General features: G+C 52.5%; 1 protein-coding gene and 1 long non-coding RNA gene across 4 annotated transcripts; both read right to left on the bottom strand.

The window, feature by feature from the left end:
* Positions 1 to 6: 6 nt before the first annotated feature.
* Positions 7 to 8681, bottom strand: LOC107306912. Of its 2 annotated transcripts, XM_015850327.2 has the most exons (20): positions 8147 to 8681; positions 7420 to 7808; positions 6856 to 6929; positions 6592 to 6708; positions 6380 to 6459; positions 6120 to 6240; positions 5825 to 5914; positions 5511 to 5603; positions 5120 to 5297; positions 4605 to 4711; positions 4124 to 4273; positions 3797 to 3951; positions 3524 to 3662; positions 3307 to 3444; positions 2809 to 2985; positions 2307 to 2462; positions 1793 to 1894; positions 1600 to 1702; positions 1347 to 1406; positions 7 to 417 (listed from the first exon to the last, which is right to left on the bottom strand). In XM_015850327.2, the coding sequence occupies exons 2-20, from the start codon at positions 7595 to 7597 to the stop codon at positions 281 to 283; spliced, it is 2355 nt and encodes a 784-aa protein (XP_015705813.1). In that variant the 5' UTR covers positions 7598 to 7808; positions 8147 to 8681; the 3' UTR covers positions 7 to 280. The 2 variants fall into 2 exon arrangements, with proteins under 2 accessions (XP_015705813.1, XP_032297512.1); XM_032441621.1 differs by lacking the exon at positions 8147 to 8681 and having other exon boundaries at positions 6856 to 7507.
* Positions 8682 to 10802: 2121 nt separating this feature from the next.
* Positions 10803 to 11870, bottom strand: LOC107306913. Of its 2 annotated transcripts, XR_001552301.2 has the most exons (3): positions 11520 to 11869; positions 11204 to 11374; positions 10803 to 11078 (listed from the first exon to the last, which is right to left on the bottom strand). It is a non-coding gene; the product is annotated as an uncharacterized LOC107306913 (long non-coding RNA). The 2 variants fall into 2 exon arrangements; XR_001552300.2 differs by having other exon boundaries at positions 11204 to 11870.
* Between the last annotated feature and the right edge of the window lie 10779 nt (positions 11871 to 22649).

The raw sequence follows: 22649 nt of genomic DNA on the forward strand, positions 1-22649 counted from the left end.
CGGGTAAAACAAAAAGGCAATTCAGCGCTGGACGACAGGGGAATCATCGTTCCTCCAACTGCCGCGCGTTCCTGTTCCTTGCAACTTCTTTTGTATTGTCAGGTCCCGGGTGTGCTGGTATCCGACTGGTCGGCCGTGGTCGTTAGGCCAGTGTGTCATTAGTTGATTGGTCCTTCCTTGAGACTTGCCGAGACCTGCAGAATCCACCTGCAAATTCGCGCGCTTTGCAAACATTGTTGCCACATCCTGGTCTTAATGAGCAAACACTTTATCACACAGCTCAGCAGATAAGACAGCACAGCGCCCGCAGGCTCCGTCGTGATGTCGCTGTCCTTGTGGCTGTCTCAAGGATCAGTGTGGTCTGAGCTGCCAAGCATTGGACCGAGCTCTCCGTGTCGCTCACCAAAGGCATGAGGGCTGCAACAGGAAGAAACAGAGTGGAGATGAAGCAAGCTGCCGAGATCCTGGGCAAACTCTGCAGGCCACGCCAGTGCTGTGCATCTCTGTCCCTGGCCAGGTAGGACAAATGGAGCGGCTGATCAGGAAGGCCCCAGATGCACTAGAATCACCAAATCACCTCAATTGGAAAAGACCTTAGAGGTCATTAGCATCACTGAACCCACATGTCCTTCCCTGTTTGCAAGTGGACACATTCTCTCCTTCACTCCCTCCTCACGTCCTGCAAAGGAGAGTCTCCCTCACACACTCCAGGAATCTCCCCAGATGTTTCCAGGTATTCTACTTCCAGCAGACGTAGGGAACACTGATTTCCCCAGTGAAACTTCTCCGAGCTGCTTGCAGGAGATATCCATCTCCCTCTTGATTGTGCTTGGGCTCCCACCACATTATCAGCCTAGCTGCCCTTTCCTCTGACTCTGACTTAGGAGGAAGTTCTTTCCACAGAGGGCAAGGAGGCTCCAGCACAGGCAGCCCAGAAAACATGTAGGATCCCCATCTCTGGAGCTGCTCAAGGCCACGTTGCATGGGGCCCTGGGCACCCCGAACCACTGGGGGCCACAGCAGGGGGTTGGAACTAGGTGGCCTTTAATGTCCCTTCCAAGCCAACCATTCTACCATCCTGGAATATCATGCTTGGATGATCTTTGAGCTGCCCTTTCCACTGAATTCTTCTAGGATCTCATGGCTGGGCGGTCTTTCAGGTCCCTTTCAACCCAGTCACTCTAGGATTCCACAGTTCCGTGATTCTTCAGGTGACTTGAAAGCCAACATTTCTAGGATTCCATGGTTCTGAATCATCCCTCAGCCCCAAGAATTTCCTTGGAGAAGAGCAAGGCATTGGGGTCTCTGCCCCCAGCTTCAGTACACACACCACAGCCCTCACTTACCTCCGATGATGTCCTGTAGCTTCTCCTTGCTCTGGTCCATTGAGTAGCGCGCAGCAAGCCCTAGGCACAGAGCACCCGTCAGATCCCACTCCCAGCAGCAGAACCGCATTGCTACCCAGCAGCGAGAGGGGGCGAGGGGCGCCTGAGCAAGGCACCAGGGACCTGGGTCCCACTCAGGGGCTCGTACAGCCACAGGGCAGTGTCTGAGACAGCCAAACACTGCCAAGAGAGGGACAAGGGGGCTGTGGCTCACCAATGAACCTCACGGCCTCCTCTCGCAAGGCCGCCTGAGAGTCCTGCAGGTAGGGCTGGCTCTGCTGCAGGTATTCCTCCACCCTGCTCTGGTCCCGCTGCAGCTGGAGAGAGCACAAGAACACAGGGATTGCAGACGCTTCCCAGCTCCCTGCGCTGTCCCTGTTGGTCTGGGGCTCTGGGGTTCTCCTTACCAAGCACTCTGCGATCCTCCACGTCTCCTGTTTCTCAGTCAGCTTCCGGAGGTCGTTCCAGCACAGGAGCTTGGCCGTTTGTACAATGGCTCTCTTGGCAGCCTGCGGGGAAGCAGAAGATGGGAGATGGCACTATGGCCAGAGGAAGGAGACCTGGCATTGCCCTCCTCTCGGCAGGGCCGGGAGCCTTTTCCCAGCATGCTGTGGGATGGGGGACAGAACACGGGCTGGGTGTGATGGCCACACAGAGACATGGAGCCAGTAGCCCCTCCATGGCCATCCCCAGCACGATGCTGGGCTCCCAGCAGTCTCTGTCCCAGGCCCTCAACACCCAGGCTGCGGGTAGCAGAGCTCTAAGCCCAGGCTGTGGAAGCTGGACCCCTCCGCCTGCACTGGTGTGAGGAGTAGCAGGGAGGTGGGCCTGTCCTCAGGGCCTCGGGCAGCTGCCACGGGCCCTGGCAGCCAGAGCACCCGAACGGTGTCACCATGCCCTTGGTGGGACGGAAACCTGTACCTGGGCCACGTCCTGGTTCTCATCACTCATCCGAAAGAGCAGCGGGACCAGGCCCCTGTGCATCGTCCCCTTCATTCTCCTCCGGTGGCACCAGAGCACAGCCTGCCCCATGTCTCTGTAGAGACAGATGGAGGACACCTTCACGGCGCTCGACTCCTGGGATGGAGAAGGAGAATTTTAGCACGAGGTGAATGGACCGCCATCACACTGCCTCCATGGCACGCGGCGCCTGCAGACCTCCACCTTCCTGCACCGTGCACGGGGACCAGGCCTGGCCTGGCCTTGCTCAGGCGGTGGAGGAGGTGTGGAGGGCCAGAAGCCAACTGCAGGGAGTGGATGCTGGGCACAGGGCTCTCTGAGGGCCCACAGCTGTTCCCCTGCCCAGAAGGAGCCCCAGGAGGAGCGAGGAGGGGAGAGGGCCCAATGCGAGTGCTGCCCACACAGCGGTGGCAATGCAGGGTCCCCCAGGGTGGCCTCTGCCTCCCGCAGCAACCTCACTTACATTGACAAAGAGAGGCAGGAGCTCCTCAGCGTGCCGCACAGCGATGGAGCTGGCCTCCTTCCTCTTCACATGGCCCATGATGTTCTGAATGACAAGCAGGGCCCTCATCTTGATGTCTGCGCTGGCATCCTGCAGGGTGGCCATGATCTCTGGCAGCAAGACCTGCATTTTTCTTGCCTGTAGGAAATGCAGGATTCTTTCTGTGATGCAGAGAATGACCACCCTGGGCAAAACAGTCCAGTCTCTGAGCTCCAGCCTCCTGGTTCACTTCACTGTAGGCACCCCATTCCTAAAGGTGCTCCAGGCCAGAATGGATGGGGCCAGGAGCTACCTGATCCAGTAGGTGACAACTAGCCCACAAAAGAAGCTGGGCTTTAGTGCGCTTTGATGTCCCATCCTCAAAGCTCCTCAGCCAGCAGGACCCACCGTGACTGCCACACTCCTCCCGTCGCTGCCCAAGACGCCCAACGGCGCTTCAGTTGACAATGTCCCACTCACCTTCTCCTGTGTCTCGGAGAGTATGACAAGCCCTCTGAGCACCACCACGTGCATCTCCATGCTTGGATGCTTCAGATAAGTCTTGAGGTGGCATAGGTTACCAAAATAGTCCCTGTTATCTTCACTCTTTGCCATTAGCTGAAACAAAGACATCAGTTAGGGCCTGCAGGGGCACTCACAGCCCTGAGGAGCAGAGAAGCCTTATCCACTAACTCACAGCCAAGAAGAGGATGCACGTGTCTTCTGTGACTCCTTCTACCAGCCTGCTCAGCTGTGAGCCCTTGGTCAGCTCCTTCAAAACCTTCTCCAAGGTCCGCGGCATGCAGAGCATCACCTCCCACACATCCAGGGCATTGCTGCAAGCCAAAATGCATTGTAGGCAGGGCTTCCTTTGCCACACTTAAAACCCTTCAAGCCCGCATTGCTTGGAAAGCCCTGGGTGAGCAGGAGGGCCCCTAGAAGAAGCCCTCCAGACTGTTGAGGACAGTACCTGTTGCTTGGTGGAGAGGACTTGAGCAGGTTCCTGACTTCCTCTGCAGGCATCTGGCTGGTCAGAACGAGGAGCAGAGAGTCCAGGCAGTGCCGTGCTGCCTTTGTGGTGATGCTCCTCAGGTTCTTGCAGATGGAAGTTATGATCTGGGTTTTCTAAAGGGGACACAGGCGAGAACAGACCACAACCATTTCCACAGGTGCTGCTGAAACCACTGCACTCCCCATTGCTAAAAATGGCTTCAGGAGTCCAAGAGACCTCAGCTGGGGAGAGAAGAACAAGGCCTGAAAGGCCTCAAGGATGGGGCAGTGGCCAAAAGGTGCTTACATCTGATATCCAGAAAGCGTGGTCTTCCATGGCCACAGCCATCACACTGCAGGCCGCCTCCTTGTCATAGATGCTGGAGTCAACCATCCCTTCAAGGGCTGTGAGGACGACATCCATCCTCTCGGCAGGCCTGAGGTATCCTCCAAACGCCTGTGGGTGGAAGCAGGGGAGGGAAGACACACCACACTGAGCATCCCAATGGTGCTTCTCGGTTGAGCAGGGAGAGCAGCTCTGCAGAGAGACGCTGGGCAGCAGAGCCTGCACGAGAGCTGGCAGCATCAGCTTGTGTCACTGAGTGGTGCAGGATGGCAAGAGAGGGTCCTGGGAGAAGGACTGTGGGTGGGGGGGCAGTTGGTAAAAAGGGCTTGCTGACAACCAGGAGGGCTGGATCTGCTGCTGCCGTGACACTCCCCTTGCTCACAAACAAAAATCCTGTCCTGCTGGTGCTATGGACAAGATGCTCAGCAAGGCAGGACATTACCTTGGCACAGTCAGCAGGACTGGACACGTTATCAAGTCCAAAATCAGTATCCTGAATCTCCTCACGGAGATGCACGTACTTTTCCATCTCCTCTGTCAGGCTTGTTTCTGAAAGGGAGGGAATGCAGAAGTGTCAGAAGGAAACACTGTCTTTGCCACCAAGCTCAGCACCTGGGGAAAGCTGCTTTAAACTGGAAACAGCAGAGGAGACCTGTGCTGTAGGAGACCTATGGTGTAGGAGACCCATGCTGTAAGAGACCTGTGGGTGGAAACCAGTGATGAGCAGACATGGGTTACAGGACTCATGCTGAGGAGAGTGAAGGAAAGGGACTAACAGCTAAAGGTGCTGGGGGCTGGGAACAAGAGGGAGCTGAGGAAGGATGAAGCTGCTCAAAAGAGTAAAGGAGCTCAGGGAACTTGCAGACTCCATGGTCTCTAGGCTTAACAGTGCTCAAAAACAGGAGACACGAGCAGACATAGGAGCGGGGAGAAGCTGCCCAACCCATCTTCTCTTACTTCTTTTGTGTTTGACAAACGCATAGAGGCGATAAAGAGCCTCTGTAGCTGGAGCTCTGGTGCTATCACTCCCACAGCTGAAAAGACAGAGGTGACCCAGCAGCTCTCCCAGGATGGGGAAGTAGACCTCAATGACTGACTCATATACCACTTTGAAATCTTCAGCGCGGTACCAGTCCTGGGTGCCAGAAGGAGAAGAGAGAAAGGGTTGAGCGTAGGCAGAGCAGGGCCAGGAGAGGGAAGAGCGGGGACAAAGAAGGGGCAAAGACCCTTGTTTGGGGCAGAGCCCTGCTGAGAGCTCCCAGCTGTGCCCTGGCTGAAGGCACTCCTAAGCTGCTCTGGGATGTGGATAATGGGAGACAGCCCGGCTGGAGGGTGCCTGGCTCCTTACTTTATCCATAAAATCTATGATCATCTGTAAAATCCCAAACAGGGCTCTCGTACGAACGTGCATGTGCTGGGAGTGGAAGAAGTGGAACAGAGCCTGCAAAGAGAGAATCTGCTGGTACTCGCCCTGGGAGCTTCTGCAGCTCCAGCAGGAGCTCTGGGATCTTCCCCACTGGGAAGGAAGAACAGAGCAGACGGGGTGCAATCCTTTGTAGGACTGTCTGGGGCAGGGAGGCTCTGTGCCACTGCAGCAGGGACACTCGCATCACTCAGGGTGTGGAACCCTCCTAGTGACCCCACTCTCTGTTGCTGCCAGACCTTAAAGATACTGCACATCTCCTCCCCCATTCTGGAGTTGGGACAGTTCCACACCAAGGCTCGCAGCATGACGTTCATGGCAATCATGGTCTGCAAGAGGACAGAGAGTTGTAGAAGGGCACCTGCGGCACCTTACGGGGCACCTCATCCTAACCCCATCCCCAAAGAAGAGAACGAGGGTGGAAAAGCAAAGCTGGTTTCCTGCCCTGCCTGGGTCTCCTGTGGCCTCAGCACAAGGAGCCAGGGAGCAGCACAAAGGGATATATGGGGCTCCGGTGGCTCACCCAGCACACACCTTAGTGTAGAGATTTTCCTCCTTGTCTGGTATGTCCAGTTCCGGAGGCAAAAAGAAGACACTGTTGAAGCAGGAATTCAGGATGCTCTCTGTTTTGCCTTCCAGCGCCGTCTCCACAGTGCTAGAAGGGGAGAGAGGAGCCTTGAGGCTTTGGGAAGAAGGACACAGACCTCCACAGGGAGAATCCTCCCTGCTAGCTTCAAGGCCACCAACAGCCTTCCGTGGGGCCGTGCTAACTAAACGTGGGCCTAGGCAGCTACCTCAAATCAGCAAAGGTCAGCATGACTTCCTGCTTTATCACTGAGGACAAAACGTGCACAGGCTCCTCTCTGATCAGCGCCTACAGAACACAAGAAGGACAGGATGTGGCAGCCACCAGAAGACACTTCCATGTCCATGCTCACTTCTCCCCATGCCAGTCCTGTCCTGTGTGGATAGGGTCCCATTTCCAGCCCAGCGCATATCTCCTCACCTGGACATTCTCTGCCAGCTGGTTTTCTTGGCAGAAAGCATTCAAATCAAGCGACTCATCCCTGCATCTGCACAATATGCAGATGCTGCTCAGGAATCTGATTTTCTGTTGCTCATCCTGGTAGTCACAGAGGGGACAAGAGGGAGCATGAAAGTGAGATCCATGGCCAGCAGGACCCCAAGCATCATGGGGTGCGGTGCAATGCCTGCAGGGCAGCAGCCTGGAGAAGAACAGGGGCACCACAGTGGAAACAGCTGCTCTTACCTTGTCCTTTCTCTTCAGAAACTCAGAGATGCATACAGTGGCCTCTCCTCTCCATTGCTCCCATACGCAAGCAACTAAACAAGGAGGACAACAATGGAGAGAAGCTGAAGGCAAGGGAAGGAATGGCCCCAACGTGTGGCATGGAGCCATCCACCCTGCCTGCTTCCCTGACACCCACTGGGGAAATGTGGGTACCTCCTGCCAGCCCAGCAGCCTTTTGTCACTCATGCCAACAGGCTGGGAGAGGCTGGCAGTGGCACAGGCTGCGCAGAGAAGCTGCAGGTGCCCCATCCTTGGAGGTGCTCAAGGCAAGGCTGCACGAGGCCACAGGCAGCCTGATCATGTGGGTGGCAACCAGCCCACGGCAGGGGCTGGGCCTGTGAGGGCTTTGTGGTCCCTCCACACCCAACCATACCAGGATTCTGTCGTTCCACAACTCCTTTAGCTGGAGCTGGTCTCCATGCTGGGATAAGGGGTTTCAGAACAAGTGGTGCCAGAAAAAGTGGGTGCCAGCTTTGAGTAGCACACAACCGCTGTCCCCGGTGCTTCCCACCAATTACTCACATGGACGTACAATCTCCACCTTGTTCTTCTCCTGTTCTGGAGTCCACTCGTACCAAGCCAGCTTTGGCCTTCTGGGGGGTCTTACCTCTGTCTCATTGGACTGAGAACCAGAGTCGTCAAAGGGAGGGGAAAAGGAAAGCCAGACTTTCCGGCTCCTATGGGCACACCGGAATGACATGGCGAGATGTGAGCTGTGCTCAGAGATGCCTTGAAGGTCCCTGTGCTCCTGCTCTGTCCTGTCGTGTTCCCTCCTGACAACTCTTCTGGCTTTCCCTTTGGGTGTCACCTACACTGTGCTGGCAGTTTGTGATGTCACTGATGACACAGAATGGGCGGCCTTACAGTGGACATCTGTACTCTCAGCAGCTTGGCCATCTTCTCCAAGTCCCCTGCAATGGACACAGACACCACAGCTAGATCAGGGCACCCAGGGCCTGGTCCAGCCTTGCCTTGAAATTCCCCAGGAATGGGGCATCAACCACATCTCCAGGCAACTTTTACCAGTGCCTCACCATCCTCACTGTGTGAGGTAGATTTTGTTTTTGCTGTAGAAGTTTACAGTATTTTCTGTATGTCCTGTTCTCCCATGCTGAAATTATATCCTTATAGAATTATATTATATATGATATGTATAATATATTATTATCTATATATTATATTATATATGACATTATATTATATATGACATATATTATATATTATATAATTATAATTATGAAATTATAACCTTATTATAAGGCTGTGGGCTCTTCCTTCTCTAGAGGTACTCAGAACCCGCCTGGATGAGTTCCTGTGTCAGCTAATCCGGGTGTTCCTGCTCCAGCAGGGGGACTGGACTAGACAATCATTCGAGGTCCCTTCCAACACCTGAGATTCTGTGACTCATGAATATGTGCTGACGTCCATTTGGGCATGCGCAGTGGTATCCAGGGTGGTACTGAAGAGTGAAAAAGGACCCCGTAATAGATGAAAAGGGAACACTTTTCTAAGGAAAGGGAAAGGGGGCTTCACTAAGGCAAAGGGTAGTTACAGAGAGCTTATGTTAAGGGGGGAGGGACTGCATGCTAATGGCGTCTCAGGAATGTAACGAATATGTATCCAAATTCCTGCAAACTACTGATTATGCATTAGTTCAGCCTATATCTGTCACATGATTTCTCCTAACAATGTGCAAGTGAGGTGGAGCTATCCCCCTTGCACCAGGGTGTCTGCGCATCACTTATTAAACATACCTGCTTTATAACTACTTTGTGGTTATGGAGTTTGATTCCACAAGTCAGTATCTGGATGACTCAGAATCCCCTGGACCCATACGAAGACCCTCTGGACACCCCAAGACCCCATTGGGACATCTCCAGAGCCTTCTGCGTGACTTCAAAGAGTCTCTGGACACACCCAGGGATCCCTTGGAGACAAACTCTACTGGGACATCTCCAGGCCCTTCCATTTGCTCCTGGGAGCTTCTGAACCCACACTGGGAGCTTCCAGATCCCTCAGGAACCCCATGGACCAACATGAGGTGCCCCCTAGCAAGACCCTGCTGGGACACCTCCAAACCATTATGGGTGACTACAGGACACCCCAGGAGGACCAACCAGACCCAACACGATCCTTCCGGGACATCTCCAGGCCCTTCCAGTTGCTCCTGGGAGCTGCTGAACCCTTACTAGGAGCATCCAGGTCATTCCAGGGTCACCCTGGACACTGTAAGTCCTCTCTGGGACACCTCCAGACTATTCTGGATGACTCCAGAGACCTCCCAGGCCCACAAAAGGACACCCTGGACACTCCAAGGCACCTCCAGACCCACGTGGAGGACTCCCCAGGAAAAACCTGAGTCCCCTCTAGACCTGACATGATCCTTCAGGGACATCTCCAGACCCTTCCGGTTGCTCCTGGGAGCTTCACAACCCCTTCCAGGGACCCCCTGGACCCACCTGAGGACCCACCTGGGCACCACTCGACCCCCCAGGACCCCTCTGGGACATCTTCTCCAGACCCTTATGGATGATCCCAAAACCCCCTAGAACCACCTGAGGACCACCTGGCCACACCAAGATCTATCTGGGACATCTTGAGATACTTCTGGAGCACTCCAGGACCACACAGACCTACATGAGTCCTGGACACCCCAGGACTCCTCTGCAACCTGCCCAAACTCCTTCAAGTCACCTCTAAGCCCACCTTCAAACCTTCCAGATCCATCCAGGCCCACTGTCCCCGTTCCCCTAACTCCTCCCCACCCCTGCACCAATCCCCCCCCACACCCCCCACCCCACACCCCCATTAAAAAAAGAAAAGAAGAAGAGAGAAAAAATCAAAAGAAAAAAACAACACTGGTGAGGAAGACAGGGGATAGGTTTCTATGGGGTGGAAAGGGAGCCTGGAGGGGAAACTTGAAACTTGGGGCAATGGGGAGGAAGATGTGTAGGGGGGAATGGGGTGAGTAAGGCTTCTTCTAAGGGGAGTAAAGGGGGCCTGAAGGGGAGGTGAGGGGTGGAAGGGGAAAGCTGGGGGGTTGGGAGAGACTTCTACAGGGTAGAAAGAGGGTCAGGAAATGGGGGAAAGGGTAGGGAGATGAGCCTAAAAACAAAACAGCGGCAACAATCTGAGGAGGAAAGCTAATTTACTAAATGTAATATCGGAATGCAAGATAACACAATACAGTACAATAATCCCGTCCCACAGCAACTGGAGCGATCACCTTTTTAGAAGAGATCGCCATGGAGGCTGATCTGTCTTGCTATTCTTTTATGCATGCTTGAAGTGCAGGAGGGGTTTTTTTTATGCCACTTCTTCATATTTTCTCCATGCTCACGCAAGCAATTCCACAAGGCAATACGCAACATAATCTTACTGTTGTCACTTGCTTGAGCTGGATTGAACAGTGAAGCAGGAAACAGATGTTCTGCTGGAATTCGGAATAAAGGGGGGCTAAAAGGGGGATAGTTAAAGGTAGTTTATAGAAACAAGTAAAGGAAACTTAAAGGTAGTTTATAGAAATAAGTAAAAGAAACTTAAAGGTAACAAGTAAAAGAAACAAGGGGCTTGAGAGAGCAGGGAGGATGCAGATAAGGTGTGAAACTCACGGACGACCAGAAGAGGAGTTGCATTCCCCTGATAAGAACAAGGGGTCCTGTATGCTAAAGACAAAGAGGGGGTCTGTATGCTAAAGAGCTATTGAATATGTACCAGAATTCCTAGAACTATTGACTATGTATTAGAAGTCTAAGAAATCATTGACTATGTATCAGAATTCCGAGAAATCATTGACTATGTATTAAATGTACCTATAACTGTGTCCCGATTTTACAAGTCGGTGTGCAAGTTTGAAGGAGCTATCCCCCTTGCACCTGGCACTGCGCAACGCTGGAATAAACATACCTGCTTTATAACCCATCTCTGGATTATAGAGTTTGATTCCGCAAGCCAGGAGGACGTCTTAACAGCTGAGACACTGGATGATGCAGGCTGGGAGGAAACCAGTTTGATCAGCCCCTCCAGCAGGCTGTTTTGATCATCCTGATCCTCATCAGCTGTGTCCCATCTCACCACGGGTTCACAGGGCTCATCACGATGAAGCACAGCAGACAGTTCCTCCATCCTACCTTCCTGATTACTCTCTACTCTATCCAGTCTTTCAGTTACTTTCACAGGGGCTGAAACATAAGCACGTAGAGGGGTTAAACGTAGCTCAAAGTCATGAAGCTTAGTAATCATTTCATTCAAAGGGGTCTTCTTTGCCCTCTGCCAGACGTTGCTGCTCATGTACCGCCATACTCACCTGGTGCAGACCTTGTGCACATATGCCACATACTTGGTGTACGCCTGACTCTCTCAGGATCATGGCCTTGGTTTGGACTGGAATTTGGATCAGAATTCTGAGGAATAAACGTGGGGTCGTGTAACATCTCCACCACGGCCCGTTCTCTCAAATAACGACGCCTCTTTCTCTCTAAGTAAGTCACAAAACAAAGACTCATGGGGGACGACAGTGTATTGTAGGGGTCAGAAACGGGGACGGGAGGACGGGGGGGGGGGGGCACAGATAGGGGAGCCTAGGGGTCAGAATGGGGGCGTGGGGTGGGGCAACGAGGTACCCCTGGGAGGGGAGGAGGCACAGGGAACATCCCGCCGTCCAACAGAAGCCCTGAGTGCCACAGAGGCCCCGCGGGGCCAACGCAGGGCGGCTCGCGGCGCCCGCGGAGGGGACCCCTTCAGGCCTCCCCCAGAACAGCCACTTGCAGAAGCGGAGGCGGCGCTCGGAGCCCCGGGGTTGCCCGGCGGCGCTGCAGCAGTGCGGAGAGCAGCTCGACTTCGGCACGGCCGCCTCTTCCTCGGGGCGCGGGGTGATGACGGCACGGCTGGCGCCGCTCGGGCAACGAGCACAGGCGCAGGCGCGCTGACGCGCTGTTGCTATGCCGACGTCGTCACGCATGCGCTGTCGCCGTGGTGGCAGTTTCGAGTGCGCGCAGAGAGGGGGGAAGGCGCGCTGTCGCCATGGCAACGCGGCCTGTACACGCAGGGCCTGAAGCCTGAGTGGGCCTCGGGGGCGGTGGGGGGCAAAGAAGCCGGGGGGGAACGGAGAGCCCTCGGGGATCTCCTGGTGAGGTGTGGGGGGGCTTAGGGGGGAGGGCAAAGCTCCGGGTGTGCTCAGTGGTATCCAGGGTGGTCGAGCGCCCACCTACTTCTTCCCCATTTGTTCACCATCAGCTTCATCACTGAAACCTCTGACTCACTTCCATCCGCTCTTCCCCGGTTTGCAAGATTTCCATTGCTTGTTAGGCCAGGGGGTGCCACTTTCTAAAAACAATGCATGTGGAACGTGAGGAAAATGCCCGTGTCCCGTTTTGAGGCAAAAGACACAAGAATTCTGTTGCGAATGCAGTCCTTATTGTGAGGCAAAATCACCAAGTGTAAAATTATTGAGGAAAAACAAGACTCTTCACCCAGTAAAGCTGAAATGGACAGTTTTACAACTGTAGCTTGTGGATTCCTTTTGCTAAACTAATAAATTGGTTCTTAAACTAATGTGCTAATTGCTATTGGTCAGCAAACATAGGTTGCCTTTTTGTTTTAACCCGCTACAATTAATAAAAATTTTCCTGATGAATACTCGTTGACTCATTGGCGTATTGCTTATAAATTGATGACATGTGTGTGTGTGTGTGTGGTTTTTTTTTCCTCCACAATTCCACTATTCACTTTTGGTACCTCCATTACACTTCCATTGTACCATCAATAATCAAGCAATACCTTTCTTCACTTCCCACTAACACCCAGCACTTGGTCTCACAATTAGGATACTTAATTATAAAAACTGGTCCCAGAACTTCATTTATGATCCTGGTTTCTTACTCCGTATTCCCCCTGGCTCGCCAGCAAAGACTCTTCAGTGAGCCAAAACACAGCCCAGGGGGTCTTCTAGATATTTCTTAGACACCCCTTGTACCGTAACAGCTTCTTAGATAGCACTTTCACAAGTGTGAAATTTAACAGTCACAAAGACAGAGACAGCAACCAGTACAGTTTATCCTCGGGATCCTTCCTCTCTCCACCTCTCCCCAGGGCCCAACCTTCCTTCTGTGTTCCATTCCTACTCTTGCATAGCTGCCCACCTAATCGTGCCTCTTTCTTGTCCAGTAAACAACTTATCCATGATAAACATCACTTCCACCCATGAGTAGAAATCAGGCCCTGAGAATCAATCTCTGCTTCTCTTTGTGGATCTTCCCTTTTTGATAGCTAATTCCTCCTTTTCCATCTCTAAAGCAGGAAACACATTCTATTCCTACACTAACTACTGTGCCTGGCAGCATCCCTCCTCGCCTTGGTCATTTTTGTAGGATGTCCGTGGCACATCTGACGTCGCGGTCAGAGATAAGTCACGGGAGGAGGACGTATATAATCTCGCTCCCAGGCTGGAGTTTTCTCTCTCTCTTGGACTCTCGGGGAGTGGGAAGCATTCCAGTCGTGTCACCTAGAGTTCACAGTAGGCCTCTCGGTTTTCTGGGGACTCTCTCTCTCTCTCTGTTTTGTTTGATTTATTAGCCTCAATCATATTGTATTATATTGTGTTATCTTGTATTCCGATATCATATTTAGTAAAATAAATTTTCCTCCTTAGATTGCTGCCGCTGTTCTTTTTCCCATTCCCCTTTCCCTTCTTCTCTGGGCTGGGGGCCCTACAGGGCGGCTGCCCCCTGTCACGGGCAAAGGTAAATCTAGGTAACCCGTGACACTCACTAAGCTGGCAATACCTTGCTTGATGCACTCCAGGGGACCATTGGCCTTCCTGGCTGCTTGGGCTCACTGTTGACTCATGTTCAATCTGATGTTGACCAGGACCCCCAATCCTATTCAGTCAGACCGCTCTCCAGTGTCCCATATCCAGTCAGTGTGTATGTCCAGGGTTGCCCCTACCCAGGTGCACAATCAGGCACTTGTTATACTTTCTGCACTTGGTGCTTAGTACCAACTGGTACCCAGTTCTCTGACTTGTCCACATATCTCTGCAAGTCCTCTCCACCCTCAGTGGAAGCAACAGCACCTCCTCATCTGGTATCAGCAGCAAACTTGCTCAGAACATCTTCTAGTCCTGCATGCAAGTCATCCGCAAAAACATGAAAGAGAAGCAGCCCTAAAATGGAGCCCTGGGGAACCCTGACAGTGACCATCTACCAGCCCAATGGAACCTGTTGACTCTAATCATTTGGACCTCACCTATTGGCCAACTGCTCAACACCACATCTGTTTCTGTCTATCCGTATGCAGGACATTCTGCCCAGAAGGGTGCAGTCAGAAACAGTTTCAAAAGCTCTACTGAAATCATCAAGGATAACATCACTGGCTCCCATGGTCAGCTAAATGGATAACCTTGTGATAAAAGGAGCAGGGAGCTGAACCCCAAACGAGCAGGGTGAGAAAGAGTCCCCTACAGATGATAAGGCCAGGCATATCACGCCATTCTCCTGGTGGGAAGTCAAAGTGGCCAACTCTTTCCAGAAATTAGATGCCACATGGTTGAGCAGAAGTGAAAGAAGCAAGGACAGGCACTGTAGAGGTCTTACCCTAGAGTGCTTGAAAGAGTGTATTTCAGGATTTAACAAATCTAGTCTTGAATTGAAACGTCTTTGTCTGGAGTATACGACTCCCTGGCTGTCCAGTCTGGTCTGATTCAGCAAACACAATGACAATGCACAGCGCCAGCGAGTCACTGCTATCCTTGCTAAGCCTATAACGACGACAATAAATGAAATGCAGATGTATCCTTCTATTCAGGCCAAAATATGGGGAAGTCTTGAACAGATCACAGATCTCCTTGATGTAATGCTGGACAGTTTCATCATCAAAACTAGTGCCACAGGGGACCACCCCCTACGTTCTGGATATTCACAGCCCAGGTACACAGAACAGACGCACACACCAAGTACCCATGACCCATATGTCTCGCATATGTGACCGACCCTGGTGCACGCAGGCACCAACCACCACTACGCCCCACCTGTGTCCGCGCCCTGGTGCATGCGGGCACTGCCCGCAATGCCGCAACCCATCGGGACCGGACTCGCTCTGCCTCCCAGTGCCCCGCAGCGCTCCGCACAGAGAGATTTCCAGATGAGGCATTTGCACTTCTGCTAGGCAACCACGATCTGTTAGTAAACTGATAGAGTAAAAGAGTAAATCTCAAAGTTAAAAGTCAGGTATGTGGGCCCATAACCAAGTAGGATGTGCAGTTATGATAAGGGAAGAACATCCTGCATACTAAAAGGAACATAGCCCAAGAAGCCGTCCAGAAACAGACTAGTTCAATCAAACATGATGGGGTAAAAAGGACGGAGTGAGGAAGACTTTGAGCCTTTGCAAGGAAGACGTCTGACTTCATCCCCACAACCTCCGGAGGAAGAACCCAGCTACAAACAGCCCATGTGCTGGAGGGAGGGGCAGAATGTAAGTGATTTCCTGGAAAATAATGAATATGTAGATGAATTCCAGGAAATCTGTTGAATATGTATCAGCTTGGCTTTCAAATGGGTAACACTTCTGTTTTCTGGTGTGCAAGAGAAGTGTGATCCCCTTTGCATTCAGTGCCTAATAAACGTATTCCTGCTTTATAACCTAATTCTGGGTTATAGAGTTTGATACTGCAACTCAAAGCCATGCTTCTGGAATCAGTCTGTCCACTGTGAAAAATACATCTTACTCTGCCGCCTGCCAGGGGTCAGCAGTCATCCTGCTCGGGAAGCTGCCCAGGGCGCTGCGGGGAGACGTGTGGGGGGAAGGAGCCCCCCGGCAGGGCTTGTGCTGCCACAGCTGCTGCCTGGGGCAGGGGGATCACAGCTCCACTGCACAACTGAATGTTGTAAGGGTGCTTTGCAAGAGGAGAGCCAAGGCAGGGATTTTCCATTTCCTGTTCTTAGGGAAGGAATAAGGATTGGAGGCAGAAATCTAAAAGGGGTGGTCAACTTTCAACACAGCTCTGAGACTCCCAAATATTTCTTCAGTAAGTCGCTTGTTTTGTGAACAGTCACACAGGTTGTGCTTTCAGCCTCACCTACCGAAATGGATACAGTCAGCTTAAGTTATAGTTGTTTTCTGCAGACATTAACAGTTCACTTGTCCTGTAAACAGGCTGATTTCTCTGAGACAAACTGAAGTGCACAGAGGCTGGTGCTGGGGTCTCGAAGAGCAGCTGGAGTAAAGAGGAAAATATCCAGGAGGCTGTGATGTGATTAGGAAATGAGAAGAAAGAAAGAGCTCCCTAATCTTCTATTCCTCATTCCTTTCAAGAGTCCCAAGGAGATCTGTAAGGGACTCGGCAGTGCTGTGGTTTAGAATTTGTTGGGTTAAAGCTATTTACTAAGACAGAGAAAAAGAAAAGGGTTATGCTTATGATTATGACATAGATCTATATCTCTATATATAAACACATGCTTACTTACGGTATATTCTCACATATATATAACGTATGCAGATGTAAAAATACATGCAAAGATGCTAATACATATGCATATCTGTTTGCAAGTCCAGGACATGTGGCAGGGGTTTTAACAGCCTCAAGGTTCACTGTAGGAACTGGAGTGGCTGTTGGGCTGTTGCAGGAGTTGGAGCAACTGCAGAACTCATTGCTAGAGCTGGAATCACCGCAGGACCTGTGACTGAAGTTGGAGCAGCCACTTGGCTCATTGGAGGGGTTGGAGCAACCACAGGGCTGTACATCCTGGCATATTGCACCTCCCTTGATAGGCATTTGTTTCATTTTCTTATTGCAGTACTTGGAACAGCTAGAGGACCTGTAGCAGGAGTGACTGCAGAGCTCATTATGAGGGGTGGAGTGACAGCAGGACCTGTCCCAGAGCTTGGAGTGACCGTAGGACATGTAGCACAAACTTGGAGCTGCTGCAGGTTCTGTGATGCAGTGTCATCGTCATGGGTGTCACTTTTGGCAGCCAGCGTTGGGTGTCACCATCATGCAGAGGGGACAAAAGGTCCCCCCTGGGGACACTGCACTGAAGCTGGGAACACCATGACCAGCTCGAGGACTTCCCGGGGCAAATGGGGATACGGCATCACGGTGCCTCACCCCCATAGCTGGGGACATCCCCATGTTACTCTCAGAGTGTCGCATGCCAGAGTTGGTGACATACCCACACCACACGCCAGGGTTGAGGACACCCCCTCAGTGTCACACCATGAAGTCGGGGATACCTGTGTCACCCCTGTGGTGTCACAGCCCAAAGTTGGGGACACTCCTCAGGGCACCTCATCTGTGTCCACCCCCACAGACCACCATTGTTCCCATGGGGTGGGGGTGACAACCCTTACTTTTCTTATTAAGATTTCTTTCTTGATAACGGCAGATTGGGGATGCCCCCCCCCGGCCCCCATATGTGAATAAAGGAAAGAGGAATAGTTGTGGGACTCCATGTGTCACAGCGGGAGGGAAATTTGGGGACAGAGGTCACTGCAGCATCCTGATCCTGTAGCCCCTATGGCCCCATAACCACTACAGCCCATCTGATCAGCCATCCTATGTCCACATCTCATGACTTTATCCCATCCCATATCCTGTTGTGTATCCATAGCCCATCCCATATCCATCATATCAGCCCCATAGCCATCTCAAACCCATCCTGTGTCTGTGTCCCCACATCCTATCCCCATCCTGTACCCCGTATCTATATCCATTCCAAATCCGTATTCCCACGTCCATCCCACGTCCATTCCATATATTTATCCAGTTGTAATCCCAACCCCATCCCATATCCATACCCCATCCCATATCCATCCCATATTCTTCCCATGTCGATCCCATATCCATTTCTGGAGTCCATCCCATACACGTCCCATTTTCTGATCTCCTTTTCATATCCTCGCACCCCAATCCCAATTTTCGCAATCCCACAGCCAACAATCCCAACCCGACGTTCCAAATCTCATTCCCAACCCCACCTCTCACCTGCCAATCCCAATCCCTCATCCCAATCCCACATCCCATCCCATCCCATTTCTTGCTAGAATAGCGCGCACCCCTAAACCCCTCCCCCACCGCCGCTCCGCCCCGCCCCCTGCCCACCCGCCTCCAACCAGGGGCCACGCGACGCCCCTCGCCCGGCCTCTCATTGGTCAACGGCAGCGCCGCCGGCTCCGATTGGCTGAGCCGCAGCAGGCGGGAGCAGCCGTTGACAGCCGGCTCGAGGCCGCCCGGCTCTCACCTCAGACAGCGGCGCTGCCGCAGCCGGGGCCGCCCTTCACGGCAGCGCCGCTGCAGCCGCTGCGGGCCGGAGCCGTCCGGCTGGGATCTGTCCCTGCCTGGCTGTGGCCACATCAAAGTGCTGGGAGGCTTCCCCAGCTCCATGCCATGCACACCATGTCCTGCACCCCTGTGGCCTTCCCCACCCTCTCTCACATCACCTGCTCCAAAGTCCTAAAGGATGGAGCTCCTCACGCTGCCAAGCAGCCCCAGTACCCTCCCTCTGCTCTCTCTCTGCTCCTCCATACAATTCCTCCCAAACCTGTTACACTTTGATCCACCTCTGCTTGGACACAGTGTGACCACATCACCCTCCTTTTAGCTGCTCTCTTACTGCAGCCACTTGGCCCTCCTTTGGGTCTGCTTTAGGCCTCTTGCATCGATACCCCAACCCCATTATCCAAAGCAAAGTTCGCATAACCCCTCCCACGGACACCTCTAATCTCCTGATGACCAATGAAGCCCTCTGATGACCAGTGACTCCCCTCCTTGATTAATGGAGCCTTGTGATGTTCAATGAACATCTCTGACAACCAGTGGAGTCAGTGGAGCCCTCCGACAACCAACAAAGCCTTCAGATGACCGCAGTCATTTTCTCTGGACACACTCCAGGGTTGTGATGTCTTCCTTGCAGTGAGGGGTCCAAAAGTGGACACATCTGGGAGGTGCAGCCTCACCAGATCTGAGTACAAGGGGACAATCACGGCCCCGTTCCTGCTGCCAATGCTGTTTCTGATACAAGCCAGGATGCTGTTGGGCTTCTTGGCTTGCTGGGCACATCACTGGCTCAAGTTCAGCTGAGCATCGATCAATGCCCCCAGTCCAGTTCCTCTACACAGCCTTCCAGCCGCTCTGCCCCACGCCTGAAGCTTTGCCTGGGGATGCTGGCGGCGTGGAGGGTTGGCCAAAGAGTGCTGCCGCGGCATCTTGTGGTCTGGTGTTGAACCTCATCCCAATGAGTTCAACCCAGCCATCCAGCCTGTCCAGATCATTATGTGCTTACCATGGTGGAGGCAACCGCTGGGCAGCTTGAAACATATGCAGTACCCCATCATGCAGTACTGCCCTCTAACAAACAGCGGACATATATAAAGGTCACTGCAAGATAAAAAGTTCCTGTGGGCTGCGTGGACAGGCACCATCAAAAGAACTGAGTCGAGATAATTGGGTTCTAGCTGAGCAATGAATCTAGTTCATGCCCTCTGGGGGAGGGTGGGTGTCCCAGGGTGAGAGAAGAGAAGAGAGCACCCATGGACATCAGGGACTGAACCCAGGATGCAATGATAGTCGTGAGGGATCAAGCACTTTGAGGGCGAGTTTGGCCAATGTGGGGCAATGAGTCAACGCCTTGCAGAGCGAGAGGAGGGGAAATGAGCGACAGACAAGTAGGAAGCAGCGTTGCATCTTTTAGGCGTGTTACTCACCCTGATTTCTCCTTCTGCGCAAGCGAAGGGTTCCTTCATTGCTGAGAGTTCTAAAATACTGCCAAAAAGGTTGGGACAGCCCAAAAAAGAAACACGAGGAATGATTGGAGAGTTGGTCATATGGCGAAGGAGAGTGGCTCTCAACTGAATCATTCCCGAATTGCTCCAGCACAGAAGAAGATCGGAAACCCTTTGAAAACGATTGACTTGTAAAGGCCTGATCATCCATTTAAGTCACCTATAGAGAATAAACAAACCCAAATCTGTCCCTCTTATACTTCGTGTGCCCTTGCACCTTCGGGCACATTCCCATTCCATCTGTCGCCTTCCGCTTGCACCTTCTCAGCGATGTGTTGCCTCCCGTCTATCCCAGCTATCCGCGTTGCCCCTTCGCGTCATTCCGCTTCCCTGTGCCGCTCTCACGCCTTCACGACGTCTGACCACGCGTTCATGCCAAGGACTGGCGTCGCTTTCACGTGCATCTCCCCCTGTGCCTCCTTCCCCTTCCACTTTCCCCCTTCCCTCTCGCCTTCCCTTCCCTTCCCTTCCCTGTAACCGGCGTTCTCTTAGTGCCCCCTATACACCATCTCTCACTGTCCCATCACCGTGTTCTCCCATACGTCACCTTCACTAAACTAGCCGATCCCTTGGCGCCTTTCGTTCCCCTTGTTGGGGGGAGGAGCATTTGCTCCCATTAATCAGATGACCTGGCGTTTGATGCAAAAAAATGAGAAAGCTAAGAAAAAAAAGGGTAGCATGAGATGGGATTTTACACCCCCAACGCACAATCACTAGTTAAAGATATACGTAAATGAGTTAATGAGGTACGTGACGGTCGGGAGGGTGAACAGATGAGGGCCGGAGAGGTCCCCCAAACGTGCTGAACGAGCCAGCGGAGGGGACTAGAGATCACCGAAATCAGGATCCGTGAGAGTACAATGTGACGAGGGATATGTTAACGATAAGAAGACAAAAGGTATTATCTAGAGGCAAGGCGGGGTCCTCAACCCTCCAGGGCCGGGGGAAAAGCAAGATGTGTGTAGCAATGTATGGACATAAGCTGTTTGAAGAAAAGTAACCTATAAAGCTATGTACCACAAAGGTCGAGGAAGTAAGTAAGTCGCTAATTCACCAATCCGGAGCTTAACTTTTCAATATGCATGAACTTATTACTGATTGTATAAATGAGATGCTACATGTAACACCTAATAAAACGAGGGGCGAGTTGTGACGCCCATGAAATAGCATCTGAGATCTTCTCTACCCAGTGATGTTATTCGTTGGATCGCAACCTACCGCTCATTCCTCTAACCCATTGTCCTCGCCTCACTCAACTCCTCTCCCGCGCACAGTGGAAAACAGACTCGACTTCCCGTCCTCTTTAATCCGATACTATAAACAAACACCCTACACACACTGTCCTTTGATGCTTCTGGGACAAAGGAGAAGAGGCACCATATACCACACAGGACACGCCCCAGAATTCGCAGCATGCCATTGAGTTAGAGGTACGAAATCCCAATCAAGCGCTTTAATGCTTTAAGCGCTATAACCAAAATACTTGAAAGTGAGAAAATAAGATTAGAATCAAAGAGCCCCAGATAGGTGAGGGCCTGCGAACATCCTACTGCCAACCTCAGAAAGCATGGCCTGTCTGCACCCACTTGCATGCATATGACCTAAAAGTCGATAGAGTTANAAAAATCCACCTGCGTCCGTGACAGTGGCCGTGGGCCCCGGAGGGGCCCTAGGTTGCAAGGAAAAAAAGTTAATTAGGAAAAGAAAACAGCGGCAACGATCTAAGGAGGCACACTTATTTACTAAATACTATATCGAAATACAGGATAACACAATATTATACAATATAATGCTGAGGCATCTGATGTAGGTTGGTTTGTTATCAAATCTGACTGCAGTAGGGAAGCAAGAGGAGATTCGCCATCAAGCCTTTGGCTCGCTCACTAGCAGCACTAAACTCAGGCCTGTTCCCAGAGCCAGCCCTGAAACCATCTCTGAGCCGGCAGGAAGGTTTGCTGCAAGTGAGAGCCTTTGGCTGATGGCCAGCGAGGGAATTCCCATCTCAAGATGGTTGCCCGTGCCACGGAAAGAAGTTGCAAGCTGCTTTACCTGTCTTGCCCTGGGCAAGAGGTGGCAAAGTCTCTTCTTCTGTTGACTTCTGTGCCCCAAACAAGCTCCCGGAGGACTTGCGGCATCGCATGGGCGGCAGTTTGGAGACTAACTCCATTTGGAACCTGTAAGCGAGGAGAAGGCAGTGAGCGGTGTGACGCAGTGCAACAGCAATCCTTGCTGCTCTCTCTGCTTGTTTGCTCACAGGCACGTTTTCATGTTGCAGGAAGGCTTTCTAAAGCTGTTAGCAGGGTCACTTGGGATAGGAGGAGGGGAAACAGTTTCAGGCAGAAAGAGGGAAGACTGGCTTTGGATGGGAGGAAGAAGGTTTTAGCTGGAGGGTGGTGAGGCACTGGGATGTCTTGCCCAGAGAGGTGCTGGGTGCCCGGACAGGCATTCAAGGCCTGGCTGGACCAGGCTCAGAGCAACCTCATTTGGAGGTAGGTGTCCCTGCCTCTAGGGGGATGGGAGTTAAAGGGGGAGGGGGACTGCTCACATTCCCTGTGAGCCCCCGCCCCCTCCCGACTCCATCCCATAACCCGTGTAAACCACCCCAACACCATCCCATAACCCATCCCAACCCCAAACCCATCCCATAACCTCTATAACCCCCCCATCTCATCCCCTTCCCCCTGCTTCCCCACCCACCCCACCCTGTAACCCATCCCATCCCCAACGTCCACCATCCCCTACCTGACCCCCAATTCCCCCCCCCACCTCACCCCGTTCCAGCTCCTGTCAGGTGACACAATAGAGCTGCGGCTAATGGTCCTGTATGAGAACGGTCTGTGTGGGGGGGTACAGTTTAGAGGTGGAGGGGTCACAGGGTGATCCATGGCACCATGGCCACACGTGATCCACGGCCCACTCTCATCCCCATCTCTCTCCCATGACCCCACAATATATTTCTCCATCCCCAACAGTAA

Source organism: Coturnix japonica (genome assembly GCF_001577835.2).
Source record: "Coturnix japonica isolate 7356 chromosome 27 unlocalized genomic scaffold, Coturnix japonica 2.1 chr27random799, whole genome shotgun sequence".
NCBI classification, from domain to species: Eukaryota; Metazoa; Chordata; class Aves; order Galliformes; family Phasianidae; genus Coturnix; species Coturnix japonica.